The sequence below is a fragment of the Hevea brasiliensis genome, chromosome 13 (assembly GCF_030052815.1).
Source record: "Hevea brasiliensis isolate MT/VB/25A 57/8 chromosome 13, ASM3005281v1, whole genome shotgun sequence".
In the NCBI taxonomy this organism is placed as follows: domain Eukaryota; kingdom Viridiplantae; phylum Streptophyta; class Magnoliopsida; order Malpighiales; family Euphorbiaceae; genus Hevea; species Hevea brasiliensis.
In genome coordinates, this window is record NC_079505.1 from 69,766,549 (window position 1) to 69,792,424 (window position 25,876).

General features: G+C 29.6%; 4 protein-coding genes across 4 annotated transcripts; 2 read left to right on the forward strand and 2 right to left on the reverse strand.

Moving 5' to 3' along the window:
• The first annotated feature begins 1,031 nt into the window (after window positions 1-1,031).
• LOC131172187 (pentatricopeptide repeat-containing protein At1g08070, chloroplastic-like) lies at window positions 1,032-1,742 on the forward strand. Its single transcript, XM_058133130.1, has one exon. The coding sequence runs from the start codon at window positions 1,032-1,034 to the stop codon at window positions 1,740-1,742; it is 711 nt and encodes a 236-aa protein (XP_057989113.1).
• A 118-nt stretch (window positions 1,743-1,860) lies between these two features.
• On the reverse strand, window positions 1,861-3,065 carry LOC110642937 (early nodulin-93). The gene is made up of 4 exons (XM_021795141.2): window positions 2,895-3,065; window positions 2,377-2,438; window positions 2,182-2,257; window positions 1,861-2,071 (listed from the first exon to the last, which is right to left on the reverse strand). The coding sequence occupies exons 1-4, from the start codon at window positions 2,983-2,985 to the stop codon at window positions 1,980-1,982; spliced, it is 321 nt and encodes a 106-aa protein (XP_021650833.2). The 5' UTR covers window positions 2,986-3,065; the 3' UTR covers window positions 1,861-1,979.
• Window positions 3,066-10,273: 7,208 nt separating this feature from the next.
• LOC110642936 (protein kinase PINOID 2) lies at window positions 10,274-12,168 on the reverse strand. Its single transcript, XM_021795140.2, has 2 exons — window positions 11,529-12,168; window positions 10,274-11,328 (listed from the first exon to the last, which is right to left on the reverse strand). Exons 1-2 carry the CDS (start codon window positions 12,098-12,100, stop codon window positions 10,434-10,436), a joined length of 1,467 nt encoding a protein of 488 aa, XP_021650832.2. The 5' UTR covers window positions 12,101-12,168; the 3' UTR covers window positions 10,274-10,433.
• Window positions 12,169-18,797: 6,629 nt separating this feature from the next.
• On the forward strand, window positions 18,798-20,987 carry LOC131172188 (receptor-like serine/threonine-protein kinase SD1-8). The gene is made up of 4 exons (XM_058133132.1): window positions 18,798-18,870; window positions 19,950-20,101; window positions 20,663-20,814; window positions 20,906-20,987. The coding sequence occupies exons 1-4, from the start codon at window positions 18,798-18,800 to the stop codon at window positions 20,985-20,987; spliced, it is 459 nt and encodes a 152-aa protein (XP_057989115.1).
• Window positions 20,988-25,876: the final 4,889 nt, after the last annotated feature.

The window sequence follows — 25,876 nt, forward strand, 5'->3', positions numbered from 1 at the left end:
CATTCTTTTTTTATATATATAATTATGAGAGATTTATTTAATTTATGTAAATATTTTATTTAAGAAATATTAATAATAATTATTAAAATTAAAAAATTCACATTAAAATAATTAATAATAGTTTAAAATCTAATATAGTATTTAAACTTATCGCCTAATAACTTAAATTTTTAGATTCAATCGAGTGTTATCTCTCATAATTGATATTAGACTGGAATCAAGTGTTAGTCTATCTATAATAATAATTTAAACAAATTTATATATACATTATTGGAGAGAGATAAAAATAAAATAAAACTCCATTATTGGAGAGAGATAGAACTCTCAATAAGGAAAGAATATAACTTAAATATTAGGAAGAGCACCTCATATCCGTTCTTAATGAATACAGATTTGAGGAGATAAATCTAAATTTATTCTTAATTGATACAGATCTATAAATTTATTAAAAATATATATTGAAAAAGAAAAAACTAAACTGGAGTTCTTTCCTTAGTTGTTCAATGAGGAGATCTAAAAGAAAAGAAAAAAAAAATAATGAAGAAAGATGAGAGAAGAAAAATTTTCTAGAGAGAAGGTAAAATCTCTTTCTCTAAACACTAACTTTTTATAATTTTATAAATTTAAACTTTTATAGAGAGAAGGTAGAATCTCTTTCTCTAAATACTAATTTTTTATAATTTTATAAATTTAAAATTTTAAATTATGTAATTTTTTTTGGACATATGCAGCAATTAAAATTCTCTTAAATAATAAAATCATGTAATTAGTGCATCAATTTTTTCCTTCAACAATGAAGTTAAGGTTTTTTTTATTATTTTATTATTTATTATTTTTTTACCATATTGTCAATGTTTATACAGCACTTATGCAATGGATCTCAAATGGGCCAGAGTTGATGGTTTGAATTGGGCTTTCGAAATCTTTTCTTTTTTTTTTTCATTTTTATCTTTTATATATTACCTTTGACGGGTTAGACATAGGCCACATTGTCAAACTTTGCTTTTGAATTTGTGATGCCTTGAGTTGCTATGGCCAGTCACTATGAGACATGCATAAATCTGGGGCAAGCTGGATTGTTTGATGAAGCAGAAACCCTGATGAAGAGTATGGAAATGAAACCAGATGGGGAAATCTGGGGCTCTCTGCTTGGAGGTTGTAAAGTTCACGAACGTGTTGAGTTGGCTGAAATTGTTGCAAGACATCTTTCTGAAGTGGAGCCTGAAAACCCCGGGGCTTATGTGCTCTTATCAAACATCTACGCCGGAGCTAGTAGATGGGAGGATGTAGCGAAAATAAGAACTAAGCTAAATGATAAGGGGATGAAGAAAGTTCCTGGATGTACGTCTATTGAGGTGGATAACATAGTTCATGAGTTCCTTGTTGGAGACAAGGTTCATCCCCAGAACAAAGAAATTTACAAGATGCTGGATGAGACAGATATCCTTTTGAAGAAGGCTGGATTCGCACCGGATACATCTGAGGTGCTGTATGATATGGATGAGGAGTGGAAAGAAGGGGCTTTGGGTCATCACAGTGAGAAGTTAGCCATTGCTTTTGGTTTGATCAATACGAAGCCAGGGACAACAATAAGAATAATCAAGAATCTTCGTGTATGTGGAAATTGTCATTCTGCTACTAAGCTAATATCCAAGATCTTCAATAGAGAAATTATTGCGAGGGACAGGAACCGTTTCCATCATTTCAAAGACGGTTCTTGCTCATGTAAAGACTATTGGTAAACTCGTGTTTGATAGAATTTGGAGTCTCTGTAGGAGAAGAATCTGTAAATTTTGTTTGTTATCGATTACTTTCATATAGATGAAACTTATTTTTCATTCATTCAAGCTGCTTACTAGATGCTCTTGAAATTGGCAAACCCTTTATTTATACGTTAATTGATGATGGATTAATTTACACAACTGCTGCTTAGAATAGTAGATAAAATACGGCATAAATGGATGTCCATATCGAACAAATCATGCCTCAACGTTAGAGTTCTTGAAGGAGTTCCTACGTGCTGTAGCTAGGACAGTCTTGTCAGCAACTATAAAATATGCTGCTCCAGCGACTGCAAATCAAAGTATATATAATTTCATTAGCAGAGGAGAGAATAAATATTCAATCGAAAATTGATAATTGATATATAATTAATGATTCTTAATTTAGATGGTAATTAACCTGTAGAGATTATGAGAGCCTGAGCAGTGTGGTTCATATTGGCTCTTGCCCAAGGCAACATTCTTGCACTGGCCAGCTGCACATCAACCAGAACTTTTTAAGTTCTTGGTAAGCAGGTGAAGAAAACTCTAGTTTTCTTTTTTTTTTTAATATATATAATTAATAATTTGTTAAATAATGAGGAAGACGACTTACAGTTGGAATGGCAGTGGCAATGGAAGCAACAACAGCTGCTTTAGCTCCTGCAACTACTCCTTCTGATCATCCATCAAAATTAGGAGCAAAAGATTATGAGAACTGATGAAATATATAATTGGACTCTAAAGTAGAAGTTAATTAATGATAATTAGAAGCAAAATTAATTCATAATGCCTTTTCATAGCAGTCTTATAATTTCTTGGCTTAAACTTTTCATTTTATATTATGGCAACAAAGAATAAAGTCCTAGTGGATATATGGTCCCCCTTCAACGAAGAGATTGGATTCCCAAAGTATGTATATATACGTATCATGCATGGTTAATTAATTAATTAATTAATTACTATTATATCAAATTTTATGAAGAATTCAAAAATACCCAGGAAGAGCAAGTTTGGTGAAAGACTCATAATTACAAGAATTGATCGAAACCATGCTCAAAAAGAAGAAAAGAGAAATTAAAGCTAAGCCTAAAAAAGAAGAAAAGATAAAGAAAAAGGGAGTTATTCTTATACCATGAGAGCATCGCTTTGCCATGGCCAGCTTTTGGTCTATTGAAGCCAAGCTATTTTTCTCAAGAGGGGAGTGAGCTACATTCTTGGCCATTGTAATGTTATAATTAACTAAAGAAGTTATAATGAGAAAAGTCAGAGAAGCTAGAGGTTGATGAAGCTCTGCAGGAAGTGAAAATTGCTAGGGTATTTATAAGGATAACAGAGCAGTTGGATTTGGATGTATACATCGTGTAGAGTTTGATGGTTTTCACTTGACCTTTGTCGGTTTGAATATTTTTTTTCCTTCCCAATATGTCCTGGTCTCATTTTGTGAAAACTACTTTGCATAGGAGACTGCAGTTGACATGTTATTTCACTGAAGGGAGACAGCAGCAGTATGAGCAGGAATGTGCACCGTTTCTATGTTTCAAATCGAACCAAATAACTATATATATATATATATATATATATAAATAAAAGGATATATAATTTAATATTATGTTTTAACTTTTTAAAATGATTTTAGTCTTAAATACATTGAATCATTTTATAATATTCAATTATATAAATAAATTATTATATAATGTACCTTTTAATTCTTAATTATATATTTATCTTTTAATTAAAGACTATATAATTAAGAAATACATAAAAAATAATATAATATTTTTATTAAGGAATATATATATATATATATATATATATATTATTTTCATATTAAAATTTTAAAATTGTTTTTTTTTATTTTAAAATGACACAAAAATTATAATTTTGAGTATAAAATCAAAATTTAAAATGAAATTAAAAATCGAAGATTTAGTTCTGATTTCAATTCTTAACTAGAGCGGTATCGAATCCAGAACCAAACATACCTAGCAAGAAGTGAGTGGGAAAGCTATACTTCACAGCACATGGATTATAGACACTGCCCATCTTCCATTTTTTAACTTTCAAGGGTGCCTCTGGTAATTGTAATCTTTCTCTAGTTATTGTCAAAAGATGTTGGGGCTAATCACAAATACATTCGGACTAAATTATCCAATTTTGTTTATGCACCTCACACAAATGATTATTTAATGTATATATAATATTTGTTAAAGGCACAATCATTTCTTGAAACTTGAAAGTCACTGAGTCTGTTAGGATATTAATTGATTGTGGAAGCAAAGAAGCCACTGGTTTAACAGAAAAGTGCCTCCAAAACCATGGGTGGTCTCTGTGACTTTCATGTGCTTTGGAATCAACCTGATACCGTGCCTGAGATCGGTACAAGCGTTCCATATGGATCTATGGATCTTCTGCTTTCGTGTTAATGAATTTCTCTTTTTGGTTCATGGTTTCGTCTGAGTGGGTAGCCTGTGTCCAAAAACGGGTGGGTGAGGTATTGACTTCAACTTTATATCGAACAAACGAGGGCAAATTATTGAGTTTATGAAAATTAATATTTAGTAATTTATTTAAAATTTTAGTAATCATATAAATTAGTTTAATTAGTGTTATGTTTGTAAAAAATAATTTATAAATATAATTTCCATTAAAATTATTAAAAATAATATTTAATAAAAATATGATGAAATTTTAAAATTAAATAATAATAATATAGTAAAATATTTATATGATAATAGTGCTTATAAGCATTAAATAAAATGTTAATTCTTTTAACTTATATATTTTTTAATTTATAGCTCTAAAAATATTATAAATAAATAAATTTAAAACTTATAAACTGTGTATTGATACACTTACAAGTTAAGATAAATATTTTTTTAATTTCGTACATTCTTACTTATAAAAAGTAAACACGCTCAAGATAAATACCTTCTTATTAAGTGCTCATTAGCATGCTCTCTCTCTCTCTCTCTCTCTCTCTCTCTCTCTCTCTCTCTCTCTCTCTCTCTCTCTACATGAGTTTCACTTCTACTAAAATTAAGAAATAACTACAATTTATGTGTGTAAAGAGTACTATTTTGTAAGTGCCATTGGAATGTTGATGGATTATCGTTGGGCAAGCCGAGCTAGTATAAGAGCCATTTGAAGTTGTCTGCACGATAGTCAAGGTGCTTTTGTGTCTTTTTTTCTTGTCCTTGTGGCATTGATGACTCGAGTTCTGCAGAATTGAAAGCTATCTAAAAGGCTCTTCAACTGTCAATGTCCATGCCGTAATTGTGTGCTCTTGACTCTTCCATTACCATCGAATTAGACTCTAAAATTGTGGTAACTTTGTTCTTACATCCGGAGAGTGTCCTATGGCGCCTTGTATCTGTGTTAAACTCTATTATTGAGTGCATAAACCATAGTGACAAGCATTTCTTTAATTTTGGGTTTTTACCTTTTGTTTAAACGCTTGGCTGTTTTGCTGTTTTTGCTAGTCTGATTATTACCTTTTTGTATCTTTTTTTGTGCTGGCTTTTGGGTTGTTTAGGAATAGTGTATGGGGGGATTACCTGTTGGCAAGCGTTAGTGACACGAGTCTGTAGCCTCTTGCTGTTTTATTTTCTCAAATTCAATTAATTGTAGCTCATAAAAAAAAATATTATAGTGCCCCAAAAGTATATTATAAATAGCCCTTGTTCATAGTCTTTATAATTAAAGAAAATTTATATTTTTTTTAACGCGTAATGCGTCATTTTTTAATATATTGAATATATTTTATGATTTATCTTGAATGAGACATTATCCGCATATTACATGATAAATTTTTATATTTAAATTCGTATTAATCATAATAAAATTTTAAATTAAAAAATATAAAAGTTTTATACTTTATTATGAATAAATTAAAAAATATATTTAGAAAATATATACCAACTTCATAAATCATAATTGATGGCAATCCTAAAATTAGTGAATGGTCAATTAAAGGACTTGATGATCATTTTTTTGACCTTTACATTTTAAGCTCTTATTGGAGACATATGGTAGCCCACTTTCATTAGACTTTTGTTCGTGTAGATAGGTTATATAAATTAATTTGCATGCATCATTTTTTTTTATATATATAATTATGAGAGATTTATTTAAAAATTTAGTTTATGCAAGTATTTTAATTAAGAAATATTAATAATAATTATTTAAAATTAAAAAATTCACATTAAAATAATTAATAATAGTTTAAAATTTAATATGGTATTTAGATTTTTAGATTCAATCGAGTGTTATCTCTCATAATTAATGTTAGAGAGGAAGCATGTGTTAGTCTATCTATAGTGATAATTTTAACAAATTTATATATTGAAAATACTAAATTAAATTAAAAATTCTAATGATTTAAATTAAATAAAAAAATGTTGCTTTTGTTATTAGAGGCCTTTGCCCATAAATTTAAAATTTAAGTTGAATATTTTTATGTAATATTAGAGTATCTCGGATTAAAAAATTAGAATATAAATTTTTAACACTTTATTTATTAATTAAATATTTCAATGCAAAGTAAAATTGATTTATTCACTCTTTAAGTAGATATTCACGTGTGAGAATGTATTAAAAATATAAAATTATTATTGCTCTTATTTATAAATTTAAACATTTTTTTAATTTAATAATTCATTAAAAAAATATCAAAATATAAGTATATCATAATTTTTTCATAAAATAAAATAAAAAGGCATTGACATTTGAAAACTTATAGTTAAAGATGATCTAATAACTTATTCTTTTATTTTTTTTACTATAATTTTTTTTTATATAATAATGCTCATCAAATGCTGCAAAGAATAAAAATAAAACAAAACTCCATTATTAGGGGAGATAAAACTCTCAGTAATGAGAGAATATGACTTAAATATTAGAAAGAAAATCTTAAATTTGTTCTTAATGAATATAAATAAGAGGAAATAATCTAAATTCATTCTTAACGGATTTATAAATTTATTAAAAAAATAAAAAAATATTGAAAAAAAAAAACTAAACTAGGGTTCTTTCCCGCAGTTGTTCAATGAGAAGATTTTAAAAAAGAAAAAAAAATAATAAAGAAAGATGAGAGAAAAAAAATTCTAAAGAGAAGGCAGAATACCTTTTTCTAGGGTTGAGCAGAATTCGGTTCAAATCGAAAAATTGAATCGAATCGAGTCAATTCGATTTAATCGATTCGGTTTAAAATTTAATTGGTTCGGTTCGGTTTTATATTATAAAAATTTTAATTATTTTGGTTCGGTTCGGTTTTGAAAAGAAAAAATTGGTCAAACTGAACCGAATCGAATAGTAATTTATATAGTCAAATCCAACTAAATCGAACCGAATCGATTTTTGAATTGATTTATTTTTATAGAAAATTTATGAATTATATTTAATTTTATATATATTAATTGTTTAATTTCATTGATTAATGGTTATTAGGTTCAAACCAAAGTTAAAATTAGACCAAAAAACTTGAAAATCAAGTCTAAATTAAAAAATCAATAAAAAATCAAACCGATCGGTTTAAACCGAACGAAATAGAGCGGTTCGGTTCGATTCGATTTTTTACCTATTTCGGTTCAATTTGATTTCTAAAATTTATGGTTCAATTTTTATAATTTAATTCGGTTCGATTCGGTTCGGTTTGAACCGAATGCTCACCCCTACCTTTTTCTAGACAATAATTTTCTTTAATTTTATAAATTTAAACTTTTAGATTATGTAATTTTTTTTTTTTTTTACATATGCAGCAATTAAAATTCTCCTAAATAATAAAATCATGTAATTAGCGTATCAATTTTTTCCTTCAACCATGAAGTTAAGGTTTTTTTTTTATTATTTTTTTACCATATTGTCAATGTTTATACAGCACTTATGCAATGGATCTCAAATGGGCCAGAGTTGATGGTTTGAATTGGGCTTTCGAAATCTTTTTTTTTTTTTTCATTTTTATCTTTTATATATTGCCTTGGAAGGGTTAGACATAGGCCACATTGTCAAACTTTTCTTTTGAAATTGTGATGCCTTGAGTTGCTATGGCCAGTCACTATGAGACATGCATAAATCTACCAAAAAATTAACCAAAAGGGTTAGTGACTTTCCTTGTAAAAGATTAGATAAACATTGATTAAGTCAAAAGTTACATGGAAAAAAATGGAACCCTTTAAGAACTTAGGCCCCTCGCTTTTCTACAATATTCACATTCCCACTCTATTCCAAATTTGTTTGTGGGTTTTATTCTAAAATATTATTTTTGTGTGCATAAAAAATATACTATAATTTTTCGTATTATTAACCCTTAATTAGATATAAGTTCAATGATTTAATAATATTATAAGAATTTTTTCTAGTCAAAAGATTAGAAGAGTGAAAATTCAAATATGAGTATACTAAATGGATGATATACCTTTATTTATTGAATTAATAAATCACATTTTTCATAGATTTTTATCAAATTTGGATTTGATAGTTCGAAATATAAATTGAGTTACATTTAAATATTATGATGCTTACCTTGAATTATTTATGTGCAGGTAAAGGAAAAAGAGGAGAGGAGGAGATGAAAGTTATTCCGTATTAGTTTGAGATAATGAATTTTTGCTAAATATAAAATTTAGGATAAAATTTCTTCTCTTGAGTTAATTTTTGAGATTGGGTTAAACTCAATTTATTTCTTTTACATAATATTAGAGTCTCCCTTATTTTAATATTGGACTATCCATAGATGTTCACACTTATAAAATCCATGTTGTAGATGTTCATGATCAGATATGAAGAAAATGTATTAAATATAATATTTGATAAATTTTCCCTCCTTAAATTAGCTTTTAAATTGAGTTATTACATTTCCTCCACAAAAGGAAAAGAAGGTGATGAGTAGCTTTCCTTTTATTAATTTGTCCTTTCTTTGATTTTCTAGATTGGTGAAACATTTGGGTCTGTATATATATGTATAAAGAATTAAAGACAACAGCGTGTGTCACTTTCTCCATGAACAGAGTCCCAGAGTGGGCAAAAGGAAAGGGAAAGGAGCTCGCGTGCTTCTGCAAGCTGATGACCAGTCCACTGAAGGTTTCAGTATCACTATTCACTACCATACCCAAATTGCTTCTCTTCTCAAACTCCAAAACCTAATTCCTTTGGTCTATGTACGGCTTGGCTTTTTTATGATCTGTATGCCCCTATCTTTCAGATTTGATGAGGACTTCAATTCATGTAATTCCTACATTATATCTAACATTTTTACTACTTTTTTTAAAGTAATATTTTGAGTAAATATTACATGCAGTTACTCAATTTTATGAGTATATTAAAGTCACTAAATTTTATTTTTTTTTAATAAAACTTATTAAATTTTAATTTGACAAGTTAATAATTAATTCGATTTTTAGTTATTTGTAATTAATTTTCGATTGCTAATCGATTAGTAATCAACCTTATCACAATCGATTGAATTAATTACTAAATTAATTGTTAAATCAATTAGTAACCGATTTTAATAGATTAATAACTGATTTAATTAGTTGCTAATCTTAATTTTTTTTAAGTGTTAGTTTCTTGTATTATACATTTGGCGATTTCTATATACATTTGCTTGCGCTTGCACTTGCACTTCCTTTGGATAGGAGAAAAAGAATTATTAATAATTATTTATTTATTTAATTTATTAAAATTTAAAAAATCTTTCGAATGATTTCAGTATCATTCATTTATGATATCACTTTGTTTTTCTTTTACTTCTAATGAATAACACCAAATTATATAATAAAAAGTAATTTCTCTTTTTCAAAAATATTTATTTAATTATCTTTACTTTCAGTACTATAATAATCATTTTAATGCTATCAATAATGTTCTATGATCATATTCTAATAGTTGATTTTTTTTTTAAAAGTATTCTAATAGTTGATTGGCCTTTTATTTTAATAAAAAATCATATAAGTGTATGCGGATAAATTATTTTAATAATGATTAATGATAAAATTGAATGGCTAAATTATAATAAAATTATGTAGCATAAGATTTTTTTTGTTTTATCTAAAACTCAGTTTATTATAGACTTATAATATAAATTGTATAGTAAAATTTAATTATTAAATATATAAATTTTATATGTTTGTCTATGTATTTTAGACATGTGATGAATCGGATTTAAAAAAAAAAAAAAAAAATTCACAGGGTAGTGTATAAAGGGCAAAGGGGAAGCGGGCAGAAATGATGGAGTTTTTGTTTGTTAGCATAGATCGGTGAAAGGACATGTGAATGCGAATGAAATTGGTGATGATCGAGTGAAGAGAAAGGTTCCATTCCAATGGTTTCTTTCTTATATTTTTATTGTATTTACCATCATTGGGAAAGTGCCATAATTGTCATCACATGATCCTGCATAGCCTTCTCATGAGGATCACATTGCCACAATTATGGGATCCTCTCCTTTTACACGTAAGATCACTCATTTATTTATTATATATTATGGGAAACAATAATGTATATATAATATCTAATTTAATTAATCAAGCAGTCTCTGTTAATTAATTAATTAAGATCGATCTTACATAAATTTCTAGAGAAAACAGAGGAAAATAACTCTAGCTTTGGATATTTTTCTTCCTGTTTTGCCTATTTTTCTCTTTTTTTTTTTTATTTACATTTTCTGCAGTTCAATTAGAAGCAATCGAACTGATGATGTTGATGATGGGAGATCTGATATGGCGCTTCTCTTTCTTTCTTGCTTAATTTTGGTATGTGAGCTCTACTTGTGTTCTTGAAAGCTTCCCTTGGGACTTCAGGAGGGATAACTGACCTAATCAAAGCCCAATTTACTCCTTTGAAAAATTCATGCCTCTTGATTTCAACAGACCCCTTGAAGCTTCCGATTCTTTTCTTGGGATTCTTCACTAGAAGTTTGCCTATAAGATCTTGCACTTTTACCATTTCTTCTAATTCTTTGCTACTACTAACCACAATTCTTGGAAAGGTTAAGGGCTGTTTAAGGATGTTAATCAAGGTCCTTTCGTTGTTTTCACCTTTGAAAGGTGTTCTTCCATATAACATCTCGTACAAGAACACCCCTAGTGTCCACCAATCCACTGCACTCCCATGGCCTTGCCCTGAGATCACCTCAGGTGCTAAGTACTCGTGGGTCCCAACAAAGGACTTCGATCGAGCATTGATGGGTTCAGCCACCAATTCTGGGTTATCAAGTTCTTGATCTTGACGATGACCGCCACCACCATCTACTCCTTCTGTAATTGTTGTGACTCTAGAAGCTTTCTTCTTTTTCTTGTTGGAAGCTGAGAAACAAGACAGCACAGGCCGTATGGGTGTGGCACAAGATGGTGTAAAACAAGCCTCGTACTCGTGATCAATGGCTTCCAACTTGGGTTTGTTAGGTCTTAGAAGCTTTGGAACGACATCGCACTTGAGAGAAAGATCGAAATCTGAAAGCATGATGTGACCATCTTCTCTTACTAGCACATTTTCTGGCTTAAGGTCTCTGTAAACAATTCCCATCATGTGGAGATACTCTAGGGCTAAGAGGGTCTCAGCAGCATAAAACCTGCGCACAAATAATCATAAGGGTCATTAGTCACATCCTTAATTATTTCATCTGGAAGCAAATTAAGTACACACTAATTATGTGGCTTAGAAAGAAAGCTAGTGTAGGTCTCACATTCAGTGCTGAAACCAAAAGAGGAAAGCATATATAAACGGTATAGAAACCCTAATACAATTAAACAGAATTTAATCGCTACTTACTTAGCAGATGAAATGGGAAAGCGCCTTCCAGTCTGGCGTTGCCTAGCAGCATACAAATCTCCACCGGGGCAGTACTCCATGACCAAGCATGAGTAATGAGAAGCCTCGAACTCTGCATACAGAGTAGGCAAAAAAGGGTGATCAAGTAAGCCCAGAATCTCCTTCTCCATTTGAGCTCTCTGCAACTTGTTCCTTATCGCAAGTGCCTCTTTATCCACCACTTTCATGGCATAAAAGCACTGAGGCAAACCCACCACAGGGTTTCTTATCTGGCAAAGATAGACATTTCCTAAATCTCCACTGCCAAGCCGGCGAAGGAGAAGAAAATGATCTAGCCCAACTCGGCCACTGGCGATTTGTAGCCTCTTGATGGTCTCCCATGCAGCTTGGTTGGCCTTGTGTGGCTTGTAGGTAGAGGAGAGTGTAGATTCAGGTAAAGAAGTGATGGAGACGGAACTCCGTAGGCTGCCGAAGCTGAGGTTGCTCATCCAGCTCCTGCTAGAGTCAGGTATGGTTACTGAGGAAGAGCTGCTATCGTTGTCAGATTCATCTCTGGATGCTAAGGTTGCCATGGTAATGGGGTTGGGGCATATGTATGAGTTCTTGGCGTGTTTTTTATGGGAATCAGCAATGCTGGTAGCCTCTTATATGGAGTTTGGAGGCTGGCCCTTATGGGTTTTTGTAGCACATGAAAGTATAATTATGTGTTTCATCAAAGAAAGTTACAAAATAGTTTTTTCTATTAAAATTTATCATTAATTAGCTGAAATAAGTAATATTTTAGTTTATCATATTTCATTTTTTCTAATAGTTTAATTACTTCATATAATTTTAATAAGTATAATAATTTAGTCTTGATTTAAAATGATCACATATTCAAACATCTAATCGTTTTTATTTACAATGTTTCACTCCAATTTGACTTCTCAAATAGCAATTATTTATGTCATTTAAATTGCAATCACCATTTGGATTGCGGGTGAAACTTTTTGCTATTAGTTTCTTTTATTGTTCTAAAAGATACATTTTACTTATCAATCTTTACTGCCATCTTCATATTATCTATTTAATTTTATTTGAAAATTTTTGTTTAAATTCAATTTATTATAAACCTAAAATAAAAATGTAAGGCCATATATTCAATAGGTAAACTCTATTATACATTTTATATATTTAATTCATAATATACCGAATATGAAAAAGAAAAATTCATTTTATTCTTCTAACCATCAATTTTTAAGTTCATTAATGATTAGAAATCTTAAAACTGGATTTCAAAGATCCTAGTTGCTTTACTTGAGCATGATAAATGATTGAAGAAGAGTTGCATAACTTCTATTAACATTCTCATCTTATTTAATTATAAGAAATAGAATATTTTCTTTTATAATTGCCTCCAATTAAAATTTTATTTTGACACCTAATAGTTTTGGAGACGCTTTCAATATACTATTAAACTAAAATTTATTGATACAAGAAATAAAAATAGAATACTAAAGTTAAAAATATGCAAAATTTATTTAAAGCTCATTGGTATAAGAAATAGAATACCAAAGTTAGAAAGTATGCAAAATTTATTTAACTTAATTAAGAAAATTAGGCACACAATGATGTTTGAAGAATACTAATAGACATGTGGCAAGCAAATATAAATATATTTCACAACAAAATTTAATGAGTACATAGATGCACTAGATTGTTTACTTGGGCAACCAATGCTTAAGTCAACAAAGAAGTTAAGATTACTGGCTATGAAGATGTGAGCTTATGATGCAGAATTTCAAAAGACTAGGAATAACCTTCCGTAATAGATAAGTTTGTGTTCAATCAGGACTATAACATTTTATTGGATGAATCTTATAATAGCAAAACCATGTCTTAGCAAAGTTAAATTAAATGTCTAAATCATGGTCATGACCGAACGGTTCACATAAATAATTGGATATTTTGAGGTAAACCCAAATTTAACTTGAAGTGAACAAACATTTCTGCCACTATTTTTCCAAAATAATGCAAAATTGCCATTCTTGTTTTTGCAAAGATTAGGGTTTCAATTTCATATTAAGGTGAATTAATGTAGATAAAATGTATGAGTAAATTAACAACAAAGGGCTTGGAATTAAATAGGAAGGCATGCAAATTGAGCTGACACAACCACTTCACTTTGTTCTCTCTCAAAAGTGACTTCCAGAAAGGAAAGCCAAAAATATTAATTCCTCTACACTGTCTTTTTAGGTTTGGCTTTGGTATCCTATGGAGCTGTACGTAAAAATTTTTTAGAAAATAAAAATTTAAGTTTCTAGATGGACGACTAGTGCATGAAAAATTCCATTCCATTCCATTTTTGCCCTTAAATAAAAATTCTGTGGCGATTTTGTTATTGTGAAGCCAAAAATGCCCCTTCTGGAAAGCCGACGGTCAAAAAGCGTTTCTTCTTTTGCTCTTAAAAGCCGTTGCGTGTGCACCGCTTTTGAAGATGCCTTTCCCAACCATTCATTTGACCGCTGAAAATCACAAAGGCGTCTGCCTAATCTGGAACGCCGTCGTTTATGAACAAAACGATGTCACTTCATCTCAGTTAATAATCAACACATCCTTTGACAGCTACCTTTTGAAAGGGTAGTTACCAGTTAGTTCTCGCTTCTCAAGCCCAGCTGCCATGAAAAGTAGCATATGTTCACTGATAATTTGAAGGATAATTTATAAATTAGTCTTTGAAATATGTACAAAATTATATGTCTGACCTATGTTTTATTTATAATTAATAATTTAGGTTTTAATATTTAATTTTATTAATAAATTAATCCTTATCATCTAAATTATTTGTTAACTCCGTTAATTTTATTTAATTATTTTTCTCTAAAGCCATTAGTTATTGTACTTTTAAATAATTATATATATTTTATAAATATTAAAAGATTTTTATGATATAACTATTTAAATATAAAATATGAAAAAAGTTAATTAGTTAATAATATTATTTTTTAAATAATAAAACATAATTAATAACTATCTTTACTAAATTTTTAAATTTTTTATATTATGGTCTGTAATTTTGTAAGAAAATTATTTTATTTACATTAATAATTTTCAATAAATAAATAATTATAAAATTATTTTAACATGATTTTTAAGAATAAAATTATACAACAAATGCATTTTATTGTGAACTAATATAATTTATTTTAACAAAATCATATATAGTCGTTTATAGATAATTCATTTTTAATTTATAAATATATTCTAAAAAATTATATATATTTTTTAAAAAAATTATATAAATATTTAAGTAAAAACAAATAATTGCTTAAATATAAAAATTATTTTTTAATAAAATAAAATTTTAATTATTTTCAAATTGAAAATAAGTAAATAGAGTTAACGGTTAATTTGGATGGAAATTACCCTAATTTAAAAAAGGTTGTGAATTAAATATTAATTGTTTTTAATTTCTTCACAGGTAATTTTTTTTTTTAATTTCAATGAATGGTATTTAAATATTTATTATAAATATTGAATATAAAAATTGAAACTATAAAATCTAATTATTATAAAAAGACTGAAGTATAATTAAATTTTGATTACCTAAATGACCCTTAACTACAAACTGAATTATGCCATCAACAAATATCTGTTATAGTAATTTTGAAAATAAAAATAAAAAAAATTATTATAAGAGAAAAATAAAAGGAAGTACCCCGTGAGTGAAAAGGATTTTGAGATGAAGAGAAGAGTACACATACGATGCATCTGTCTAATCTTTTTATGATATCCTTGTAATGCATGTGAATCTACCATTGTAAGTAAGGTAGGGAAATTTATAACAACACAATCCTATAATTATTGATTTTATAAATTTTATTATAATTAAAATTTATTAATAATTCTTCTAAATCTATCAGTTTATTAATTTATTAGTAACATTAATTTTATTTGGTATATATATATTTTAACATAAGTTTTATTTTAATTTCTAATTAAAATGCAGATATTTATATCAAATGTAAAATAATTATTAATTAATAGAATCATATGATATAATTAAACATGTCATTATTATCTGATTATTCATGCGATTCATCACTTAATCATTTCGATTTCTTTAATGTTGAGCAATAATTTTCTAATCTCGAAAATAAAAATAAAAATTTACATACATTTGATAGGGATTATTGAGTTAAAGTTTGATTATATGTCAATCTGATAAGTTTGTAAGAAAAGTATTCAACTAAATTCTCATATAAATGCTTTATTTTTATTTATTTTTTTAAATAATTTTTTAAATTTAAAATAATTAATTTTTTTATTTTAAATATTAGAATTAATAAAAAAATTAATTAAATTAAATTTTTATAAAATTATAGTTTCTCAACAGTGGATAGCTTTATAAGATAGAATAATTCAAATTCTAACAATCTTCTTTTTTCTATGATTTTTTTTAAATAATAAAATTCTTTAACCAGTAATATTAGGACACTAATTAAGGAATAATTATTTGAATGTATTTATATTTATTGTTATCAAATTTAATTATTATAATAAAATTATATTTCATATTATTTATATTTAATTATAATTTATTTTGATCATTATAAAATTTTATCATAGTGAATAAAATTTTTTTTTATACAATTGATTTCGATTGTAACTTAAAATTTCACAATTCTGAAAATAATTCCGATATAAGTACAGCTCAATGCATTAATTAAAAAATATTTTTTTAAATATATTTATGATATAAAATTCACTTATTATAATAAAATTTTATAACAGTTAATATATATATTCTACAAAAATAATAATATAATTGAGCTAAAACTAATGAATAGAATTACATAATATTATTATAAGTGATAAAAATATTTTAACTATTAAAATTTTCATCAAAATTGGTTATATAAAAAATAATAATAATTTAACTACTCTTTAATTAATATTATTTAAAAAGATACTCATTGTAAAAACCCATAAAAAAACCATTTTTCTCGTTTAATTTAGTATTTTTCATTTAATTTATTATATATTTAAAATATAAATATATAGAAGCTATAAGAATTTTCCCATAACAAAAATGTTGATAGATGAGGGAATTATCTAAGGAATTATTATTTTTTGTTTTTATTTGGACGGCAAAGCCAAATGCCTCTACTCTCCTTGGGAGAGAATTTTTGACTTATCAATTTCTTTGCTTTGGTATTAGCATTTTAAGGGCACTAATTGATTCTGCAGAACATAATCTAATCAGAACATAAATTAAAGGAATATTGAAACAATGAAGATGTGCTTTATTCTCTACCTATGTATATATTTAAATCATGTGCAGAAAAAAATAAAAATCCTTCCATTTCAGATTTCAGAGGCATTAGATGCTTTAAGCATGTTAATATAAGGCTATGTTTGTTTTATAAAAAATAATTTATATATAAAATATTATAAATATTTTTTATATTTAATTATAATGTTGAATTGATAATATGTATTTATTGTATATATATAATTATTTTTAAATTTTAATAATATTATTAAAATTTATAAAATAAAAAATGACTTATTTTTTTTAAAAGTTATTTTTCATAATTTAATAAATTAATTTTATTAAAATAAATATATATATATATATATATATATATTAAGATTAATTTTATATTTTAAATTAATATATTTAAAATCAGTTAAAATTTAGATATTTTGTAACTATATAATTCATTTATAAAATTTTATTTTTAATCTTTTAAATGATATATATATATATATATATATATATATATATATATATATATATATATATATAATTAAATCTTATTATGTAGAATAGATAAGGAAAGACTATTCTAAATATAGAATCATCATTTTAATATACTAAAATAATTATAAAATGTATTGATTATTAATATTTGTTTTTTGATATTAAATTTTTTATTTATAATTAATTAATATATTTCAAATTTTAATTGTGATTAAATATTTAATATACTATTGTATATACTATTTTATAAAAGTTTATTACTATTGTTATTGTTTTTCTTTTTTTTCTTCTAATTATGTTTAGAATTATTTTCATTGATATAATTCTACAAAAGTTAAACATCAACAGAAAGTCTATTACACATCTTTTTAATACAAGGTGAAATTATTTACAATAATGTTAGTAAGTGATGCTGACAATGCTAGTCATATCGATAATACGTATTGCTTTGTAAAGTTAATCGTAATATTATAATGAAAATTTTTTATTTTTTGAGATTATTTATAATAATTTTTTTTTATATTAAATAGAATTATAAATTTAAAATTATAGTGATAATTTATTATACTAATATTTAGAGGTTAAGAGTGATTCATAAAAATTTATCATAATAATTTTTACATATTAAGAGAATATTTTCATTAGAGTTAATAATATTATATAAATTTAAAAAAATAAAAAATATAAAAATTTTTCTAAAATTGTTTCAACTTTAATTGAAATAATAATTAATAATTAATCTCTAGACTATATGAGCAACATGATGCTCCTTGGTATCCCAAATTAGCTGTGATTAGATAGAAAAGAGCGCCCGATGGGTATGGTTTTTTGGCTTTAATGTCACATCCCCTGTGATTATTACCCTCGTGGCTCTATGATTACAGCCACGATTTTTAATCATTATTATCTGATCACCAAATTAAAAAAAAAAAAAAGGTTGATTTTATTTATTAAATTAAAAATAAAATAAAACAAGAAAGAAAATTGGGTTTTGAACTTTCGATTGAAGTAATGTAGAAGAGATAATATCAAATTTCATGGGAAATATAGAAAATTCAATCATGATAGAAAAAATTTAGAATATTATCATTATATAAATAAAAATTTTATTATAATTATTAATTATAATAAATTATATATAAATCTCATATATATATATATATATATATATAAAATGATTGCACTAAATAAATTATCTCATCCAAACATTCTTCTCACCTTTATCATCCATGTGATAAACTTTATTTTCCTTAGTTTCAAAATTTTCACTTAATTAGAGGGAAAATTTTTCATCACAAGAATCACAATTTATGAAATAAATAATATATAATTAAGTTATTTAAGAGTGCGCATATGAAAAGACAAGAATGTGCAGAAGATGAAAGGAGGAAAAGAAAAGGGATCAAGCCGATATAACATGTAAAAACCCACAACACAACGTAGCAATTAATCAAGTTTTTCTAAGAAACAATCACACCATAAATTTCAGCGAAAAAGTGGACCGAACTCAAAGGGACGTATAGATGCATATACTGGGAAAATTGCACATCATCTTATTTGATGATGTTCCAGTAAAGAAATATGAAATTGTCTTAGGTATTATCTGTAATAATAATTGTTCTAATAACTGTCAAATATTTTCTGTTAGTTGTTAGATGTTAACAGTTATTAATTAATTATTTATATAATAATTTAAAATAAAAGTATTTAGTAAAAATAATTATTAGATTAATTATTAAATATTAAAATAGTGATATTATCTTTTTTTTATTCTAATTAAAATATTAAATATTACCTTAAAAATTAGGAAGGATAGCATATCATAATATATTCACTCAATTTTTAAATATTAATATAAATATTTATACCATCAAATAATATAAATAAAAAAAAGTCACGAAATACTATATTAAAAATTGTAACCGAACAGGCCTTAAGACATATTATCAGGGGAAGCTCCAACTCATGGGGTCCAAAACCACTTGTTTTGTAATCTTTTGTTTGTTTGGTCTTCAAATGTTAACACTTACAATTTTTTTTTTCTTTAATTGGTCCACAACCGCATGTTCATGTCTATTAAGTCAACATTAAACAAATTATGGATTCTATATATAGACATATTATGCTTAATTAGGATCCTTTAACAACAATAATCTAGATATTAGAAAATAATTAATTATATGTTCATCGCTATTTTATTTATTTATTAATTAATTTACTGAATTATTTTTACAGTGTTATCAAATGTATAACCCAATTCATTTGTTAGCTACATAACCATTCAATACTATTATAGGAAGAGGTAAAAGATTCAGTCAGTTATTACTTTGCATTCTTGAATGATATTTTGATTAGCTTCAAGTCTTGATTTAGAAGCATGTCATACTGACTTGGGATGGTTACCATGAGGAGGCACTAAGTAATTTTATTTTCAAATGTTTTCCATTTCTTGATAGATCATTCAAGGAAGAGGCTGCTTTGGTTACTGACCCTTGTTTTATTGGTATTCTGCTGTGGAGGTATCTCATTTTCATTTGTTCTTGCAAAGCTTTTCTAATTCTGCTTTTCATACTGAGTAATATTATTCAGGAGGCAACTATCATAGTTACCCCTGGGCATGAATGTTCAACATTTGTTCTTAAACATCAAGAAATTTCTCTGCTCTTACTTGGCAGGAAGATGTGGAAGCAGACAACCTATTGATGAATTAGACATCAGACCTGAGTTGGGGTTACCTTTCTTCAGTTTTTCCTGTATAGAAATGGCTACAGATCACTTCTCCGATGCAAATAAACTCGGTCAGCGTGGCTTTGGGATTGTTTATAAGGTAATTTGTTATTCCTTTATTAATAATTAGAGGATAGGTTTCACATTTCCCTTGAGATTCTTTGTTTGAAAACTTCACACCCAATACAGATAAATTAGTGTAATTAAACATTTTCCTCTTTATGCATCTTGGAGTCTCTCCCTGTGTATGTGAACTATGGAACATAACAGCAGGGAAAGTTGTGATGATCTGGAAGTTGCAGTCAAAAGACCTTCCGGATGGTATGTACAATGACAGGAAGAGTTCAAAAATGAGACTATATTTATTTCAATACTGCAATACAGGAATCTTTTTAGACGATTGGGATGCTGTACTGAAGGAGAAGAGAAGATATTAATTTATGGGTACATGCCTAACAAAACCCTGGACTCCTTCATTTTTGGTTAGTTAATTAGCTACCTTGTGTTTTTCCTATTCATATCTTTGTAATTTCTAGATTTATTCTTAATATTGTTATGCAATTAATTTATGATATAAATTCAACAGAAAGATCTTCACTAGACTGGAAAAGAGGTTCTGCATCATTCAAGGGATTGCTCAAGGCTTCTTTACCTGCATCAGTACTACATGTTAAGAGTCATTCACAGAGATTTAAAAACCAGCAATGTTTTGCTGGATAGTAACATGAACCCAAAAATATCTGACTTTGACATGGCAAGAATCTTTGGGGAGGATGAATCTCAAGCTAACAAAAACAGAATCGTTGGGACATGGTAAGTGAAACAAATTCTTGGAACTTTATTTTTTTAATGTTGAATCACTTTATGTACATTCTGGATGTGTTTAACTTGTGCATTGAAACAGTGGTTATATGTCAACTGATTATGCACTAGACGGTACATTTTCTGTGAAATCTGATGCTTTAGCTTTGGAGTCATGTAGCTAGAGATCATTAGTGGCAAGAAAAACAGTGGTTTCTATCTTTTCAATCGCTTCTGAATCTTCTTGGATATGCAAGTGTCAGTAGATTCTTCATAATATCTTGTTTCTTTCCAAGGTTTGACCATTACTTACTATCATATTAGGCATGGGATTTGTGGAAAGATGGAAGAGGCACAGAACTAGTGGATCCAATATTAGGTGAAACAAGCTCAGCGAGTGATGTCTTACGCTGCATTCAGATTGGTCTCTCGTGTGTTCAAGAAAGACCAGCAGATAGACCAACAAAGTTAAAGGTTGTGTCTATGCTCAGCAACAAAATAATGATCTTGCCTGCTCCCAAGTAACCTGCATTTGTGATAACTTCAAGATTAAATGATGCTGACTGTCGCAAGGGTTTTGCGGTCGCCGGACGAATATTCACCAAAGTGGGAAGAGTGAGGAGTCGCAACTTTAATTTTGAGAGAAATTAAAGAAAACCATTTATAAAAATAAAAATCAATTTCGAAAACAGAGATTCTAGGTTCAGGGTCTGTATACGGGTGAGGAAGGTGTTAGGCACCCCACCTCGTCCCTCAACGAGGGTAAGCAGATTTAATATTGTGCTCTTTATAAATTGATAATTTAGGGGGTAGAATGATGATGTTAATCCTTTGTATGGATAAAGGAATATTTGATGTTTCACTGTTTTGGGTTACCCAAGAACACGAGTATATGAGATGTGTCACGACTCAACCTATGGGCCGGACCGGCACTAGGACCTGGACCAGCCTAAAGCCCCCGAGGCCCGTAATAAGCCTAACTGTTCATTAACCCAATTCTAAGGCCCATTTGGGCCCAATTTCAAGAAACCAACCGGACAAAGTCCAACCATAAAGTGGACCTTTCAACGGGGAGTTTTTGACTCACCCGACCTGTAAACACAATAAACAATCCATTGGGGAGCTCAGCTCACCCTCCACATACTCATATCATCATAAAGATAAATGGGAGCTCAGCTCCCTCATCCAGTCCATCAAACATGCATATAATAATTTTACAGGTCCACAATAAGAACTTATATTACAAGCCCAATTTAAATGAAGGTTTCTAACACATGCGGAAACTCTAGAAATTCATAGAATTACACAAATATTGATAAACGACCTGCGAGGGAAAAAAGCAGGTTAACCTCAAAAAAAATATCCTCCTGTGGCTTGAAAAAATATTGAACAGGAGTGAGCGTTCGACTCAGAGAGTAAAATATCAATTTTAACCATAATCTCTATAGCTATCTAAAACTAATGCACCCTGTAGAGTGAAATGCAACATCAACAACATTTTCACATCATAACATCAAAAAGGTAATTTGGAGCACTCACGCACCCTGTAACATCAATCATAATATATGGAGCCGATCCCCTATCTGACCCTCTTAAATCCAACTGGTGCGTGAAGAACTCAAGCGGACTTTCGCTTAATAAACCAAATCGGGGTCCCAGAAGAACTCAAGCCGTGACTACCCCAAGGATCGGGTCCCAAAGAAAGAACTCAGCGTGACTACCCGGCCCCGCCCATAGTCCACACTACATCACACGCACACCAACGCACGCACACTGCTCCAAATTACCACAACAACATCCATAGCACGTTAACAGTTATGAATGCAACATAAATCGTGCCTAGAGTTTAACTATATAAATATATGCATATAAGTGATGCATGGGCATGCTTGAACATATAATAATATCGAAATTACAATTAAAATTAATATTTTACTCACAAACTTGACGGTGGTCACTGAGGCGGCTGGGCGGAGGAAGAAGACTGTCTCGGCTCACCTGACAATTTTATTACAATCATTTAATAAATTTGACTCAATACAAACAAGGAAAAAAGACCAAATACGTCCTAAGTCGTGCCGAAAATCCGACAGAGTCTCCCCTATACCTAGGACCTACCCAATCTGCAAAAGGGCTCAAAACACACTTCTATATTCGCAACCCATATATCCACAACTCAATCACATCACACAGCCCCTCCTGGGCACATCAAATCAATCATCCATCACAATATGTAAAATTTCAATTTAGTCCTTATAATTGATCATTTTTGCAAAAACTGCCCAAACAAGCTCTAAAAATTCTAAAAATTTGCCCCGCGGTCCCTAGCAATATTACTAGGCTATTGCAAAAAGAATCATAATTTTCTGAGCTACCACGAATATCTTATGGATTTTTAATCCTATTTAAACACTAGAAAATTACGAAAAAGCAAGGTTCGGGTTTACCTTTGCCGATTCCGACTTCGGGAACGCGCTCGGGACGTCTGACAATGGGGGGGTAGCCAAAACCTCGATCCAATTCGGAGACTTTTCCAGAATAAATCCTGGCCGTAAATTCGGCATCTTATTAACCGCGAATTTCAAATAATTAAGGATACCTACAAGAAGCCCATAACACGGGGTTAGCACATAAATTTTTCAGAATTTTCTAAGCTCATTTAATGCTCGGAAAAACACTGCGAAGTTCCGTGGGACCCACCGAAAAACGGTGTCGGAAAAATTCGAAATTTATGTCGCCGCGAAGCTCTCGACGAGTGGAGCGCTCTGGTACTCTCGGTTTTCTCGTGAGGTTTACGGTTTGTGAGAAATCTAGCCCAAAAGTCAAAATGGGCTAAAACTTCCTGGGCAAAAATTGGACAAACCGCTCTATGGATTTCGGTGTTCTTGGTGTCTATGAAAAGCTCTCGACGAGTAGATGAGTTTAGATACAAAACCCGGTCCGATTGGTGGCCGGATCGGCCGGATTTTGGCCGGGAAGACGAGGAGTCACGCGCGCGCTGCGCGTCGTTTCTGGAGCCGTTTTCCGGGGTTCCAGGCGGCGGTCGGCCGTGGGGGAGGGCTGAGGTGGGGCGCCGGCGAGGTGGGGAGGCAAGCGCGGCAAGGGGAGAAGGGAGGAGAGAGAAAAGAGAGAGAAGGGGAGGAGGTCAGACGCGCGCGGGAGGAAGAAGGAAGAAAAAGAAAAGGCCGGTCCGATTCGACCGGTCCGATCCGGTTCGGTTCGATTCGGCCGATCCGATTCAGGATACAAAATTTTGAATTTTTACTCTGTCTCGGGACCGAAAACGAGGTCCAAAAATTCCGAAAAAATTTCAGAAAACTCAGAAAAATTCGTAGACTCCAAATATATTTTTAGTTTTGCCACGTGGTCTTTAAATTGATTTTTAAAAATCATCAAAGTTTATATTTTCGGAAAATCGAACCCGATTTTTAAAATCTGAAAAATCTCAAATAATTTCTTAAAATTTAAATAAAACTAAAATATCAATAATACTCATCAAATAATAAAATTTAAAATTTTTGGGGTGTTACAAGATGACCCTTCAGTGAATAGGTGTTGTATAAGGGATTTTTGTTGGGTTAATATGAATGCTGAAGTTGTGATATTCTCAGGGAAATTTTTCTCATAAATATGAGTGCCTTGAGGAGAACTCTCCATTGGGCCTCAACCTAGTATTCGAGATACTTTGGGAAGACCTCTCCCGCCAATCCCTTAGTGTATTAAGTATTTAATTCAAGAGCTCAGGTAAGAACTCTCCCCCAATCTCTTGGCATATTTTAGTTTGAATTTAAGCTAAAAGAATTCGGGTAAGAATTCTCTCCCGATCTCATAATGTATTCTGTTAAAATTTCGGCGGAGGATTTTGAGTAAGAACTCTCCCCCGATCTTCACATATTTCATTAAGATTTTAGCTGAGAATTAGGATAAAAACTCTTCCCTGATCTCTATACATTTTATTAAGATTTTGGCCGAGAATTCGGGTGAGAATTCTCCCCCGATCACTTAATATGTTGTGTTTAAAAAATTAGATGGAGTTCTGGTAAAAACTCTCTCCCGATCTCTTAATATATTGCTTTAAAAATTAGACTAAGTTCGGGTAAGAACTCTCCCCCGATCTCTTAATATGTTGCATTTAAAAACATTAGATTGAGTTCGGGTAAGAACTCTCCCCCGATCTCTTAATATGTTTATTAGAATGACGTTTTATAAAAACTTTGAACTAAGGATTCTGGTAAAAGGTCCTTCTTGAGCCCTTTTACGAAGTACCGAAGACACGGGAAACCCGTGTAAAGCTTTTCCTAGCTTACGGGACCTTATAACTAGACGGTGGATGAAAGACCGAACTCCTTGCCGATCTTTCGCGTGATCGCTTTATCAGAACTCTTTGATTTGCAACATCCGATCTTTTTTTAGTCGCTCGCTCGGGATCCGAACTTATCTTGATTCCTGATCTATTGTATTATCTCCTGGGTTTGTTCCGAGGCCCGATCTCATAACTTATTTATTTGACCTAATCTTATTTCCAAGCTATATTTGACCTTTGCTACACTTATCTTTATCAATTTTCATTTATTCAAACCCGAAACTCTCATGTTAAAATACTCCTGCCTATATTCTTTAGAGTATTTATGAGTCGCCGATGACTCGAACATCTACTCTTGAAAGAAACGAAAATTAAGAGACGATAAATGGAGTTTATGAATGAATAAAAAAGGAGGCACAAGAAATAACTACGGGTCTAGATAACCTATTCTGAGATTTAGTGTGATTGGATATAGAAGAAACTTTAAAAGAAAACTGGAGAAAACAAACTAAGGATATTCAATAAAATAACAGTTTAGGCGCTTACCTGTGGAAAGTTAAGGAGACAGGCGAACTGACTCCGGTATCCACAAATCTTGGAGAGGTGAAAGTTGATGACTGAAGGACTTGAGCTTACCCGAGGTAATGGGAATAGATCGGAACGAAGTTGAGCTCGGAGGATAATGCACAAGTACTAGGGCAGTAGGAATGAGGTGGAGTGAAGATGGTTTCACAAGGTAGTGCACAGGAACTGAAAAGGAAAATCTCAGGA

Excerpts from the sequence above, each read along its gene's own strand:
- LOC131172187 (XM_058133130.1), top strand. The coding sequence starts at position 1,032 with ATGGCCAGTCACTATGAGACATGCATAAATCTGGGGCAAGCTGGATTG.
- LOC110642937 (XM_021795141.2), bottom strand. The coding sequence starts at position 2,985 with ATGGCCAAGAATGTAGCTCACTCCCCTCTTGAGAAAAATAGCTTGGCT. Across the intron at positions 2,439-2,894 it reads GGCAAAGCGATGCTCTCATG|AAGGAGTAGTTGCAGGAGCT; the intron begins GTATAAGAATAA and ends ATGGATGATCAG. Across the intron at positions 2,258-2,376 it reads TTGCCACTGCCATTCCAACT|CTGGCCAGTGCAAGAATGTT; the intron begins GTAAGTCGTCTT and ends GTTGATGTGCAG.
- LOC110642936 (XM_021795140.2), bottom strand. The coding sequence starts at position 12,100 with ATGGCAACCTTAGCATCCAGAGATGAATCTGACAACGATAGCAGCTCT. Across the intron at positions 11,329-11,528 it reads TTTCCCATTTCATCTGCTAA|GTTTTATGCTGCTGAGACCC; the intron begins GTAAGTAGCGAT and ends ATTTGTGCGCAG.
- LOC131172188 (XM_058133132.1), top strand. The coding sequence starts at position 18,798 with ATGCATATACTGGGAAAATTGCACATCATCTTATTTGATGATGTTCCA. Across the intron at positions 20,102-20,662 it reads GCTTTGGGATTGTTTATAAG|TACTACATGTTAAGAGTCAT; the intron begins GTAATTTGTTAT and ends TACCTGCATCAG. Across the intron at positions 20,815-20,905 it reads AACAGAATCGTTGGGACATG|TGGTTATATGTCAACTGATT; the intron begins GTAAGTGAAACA and ends GCATTGAAACAG.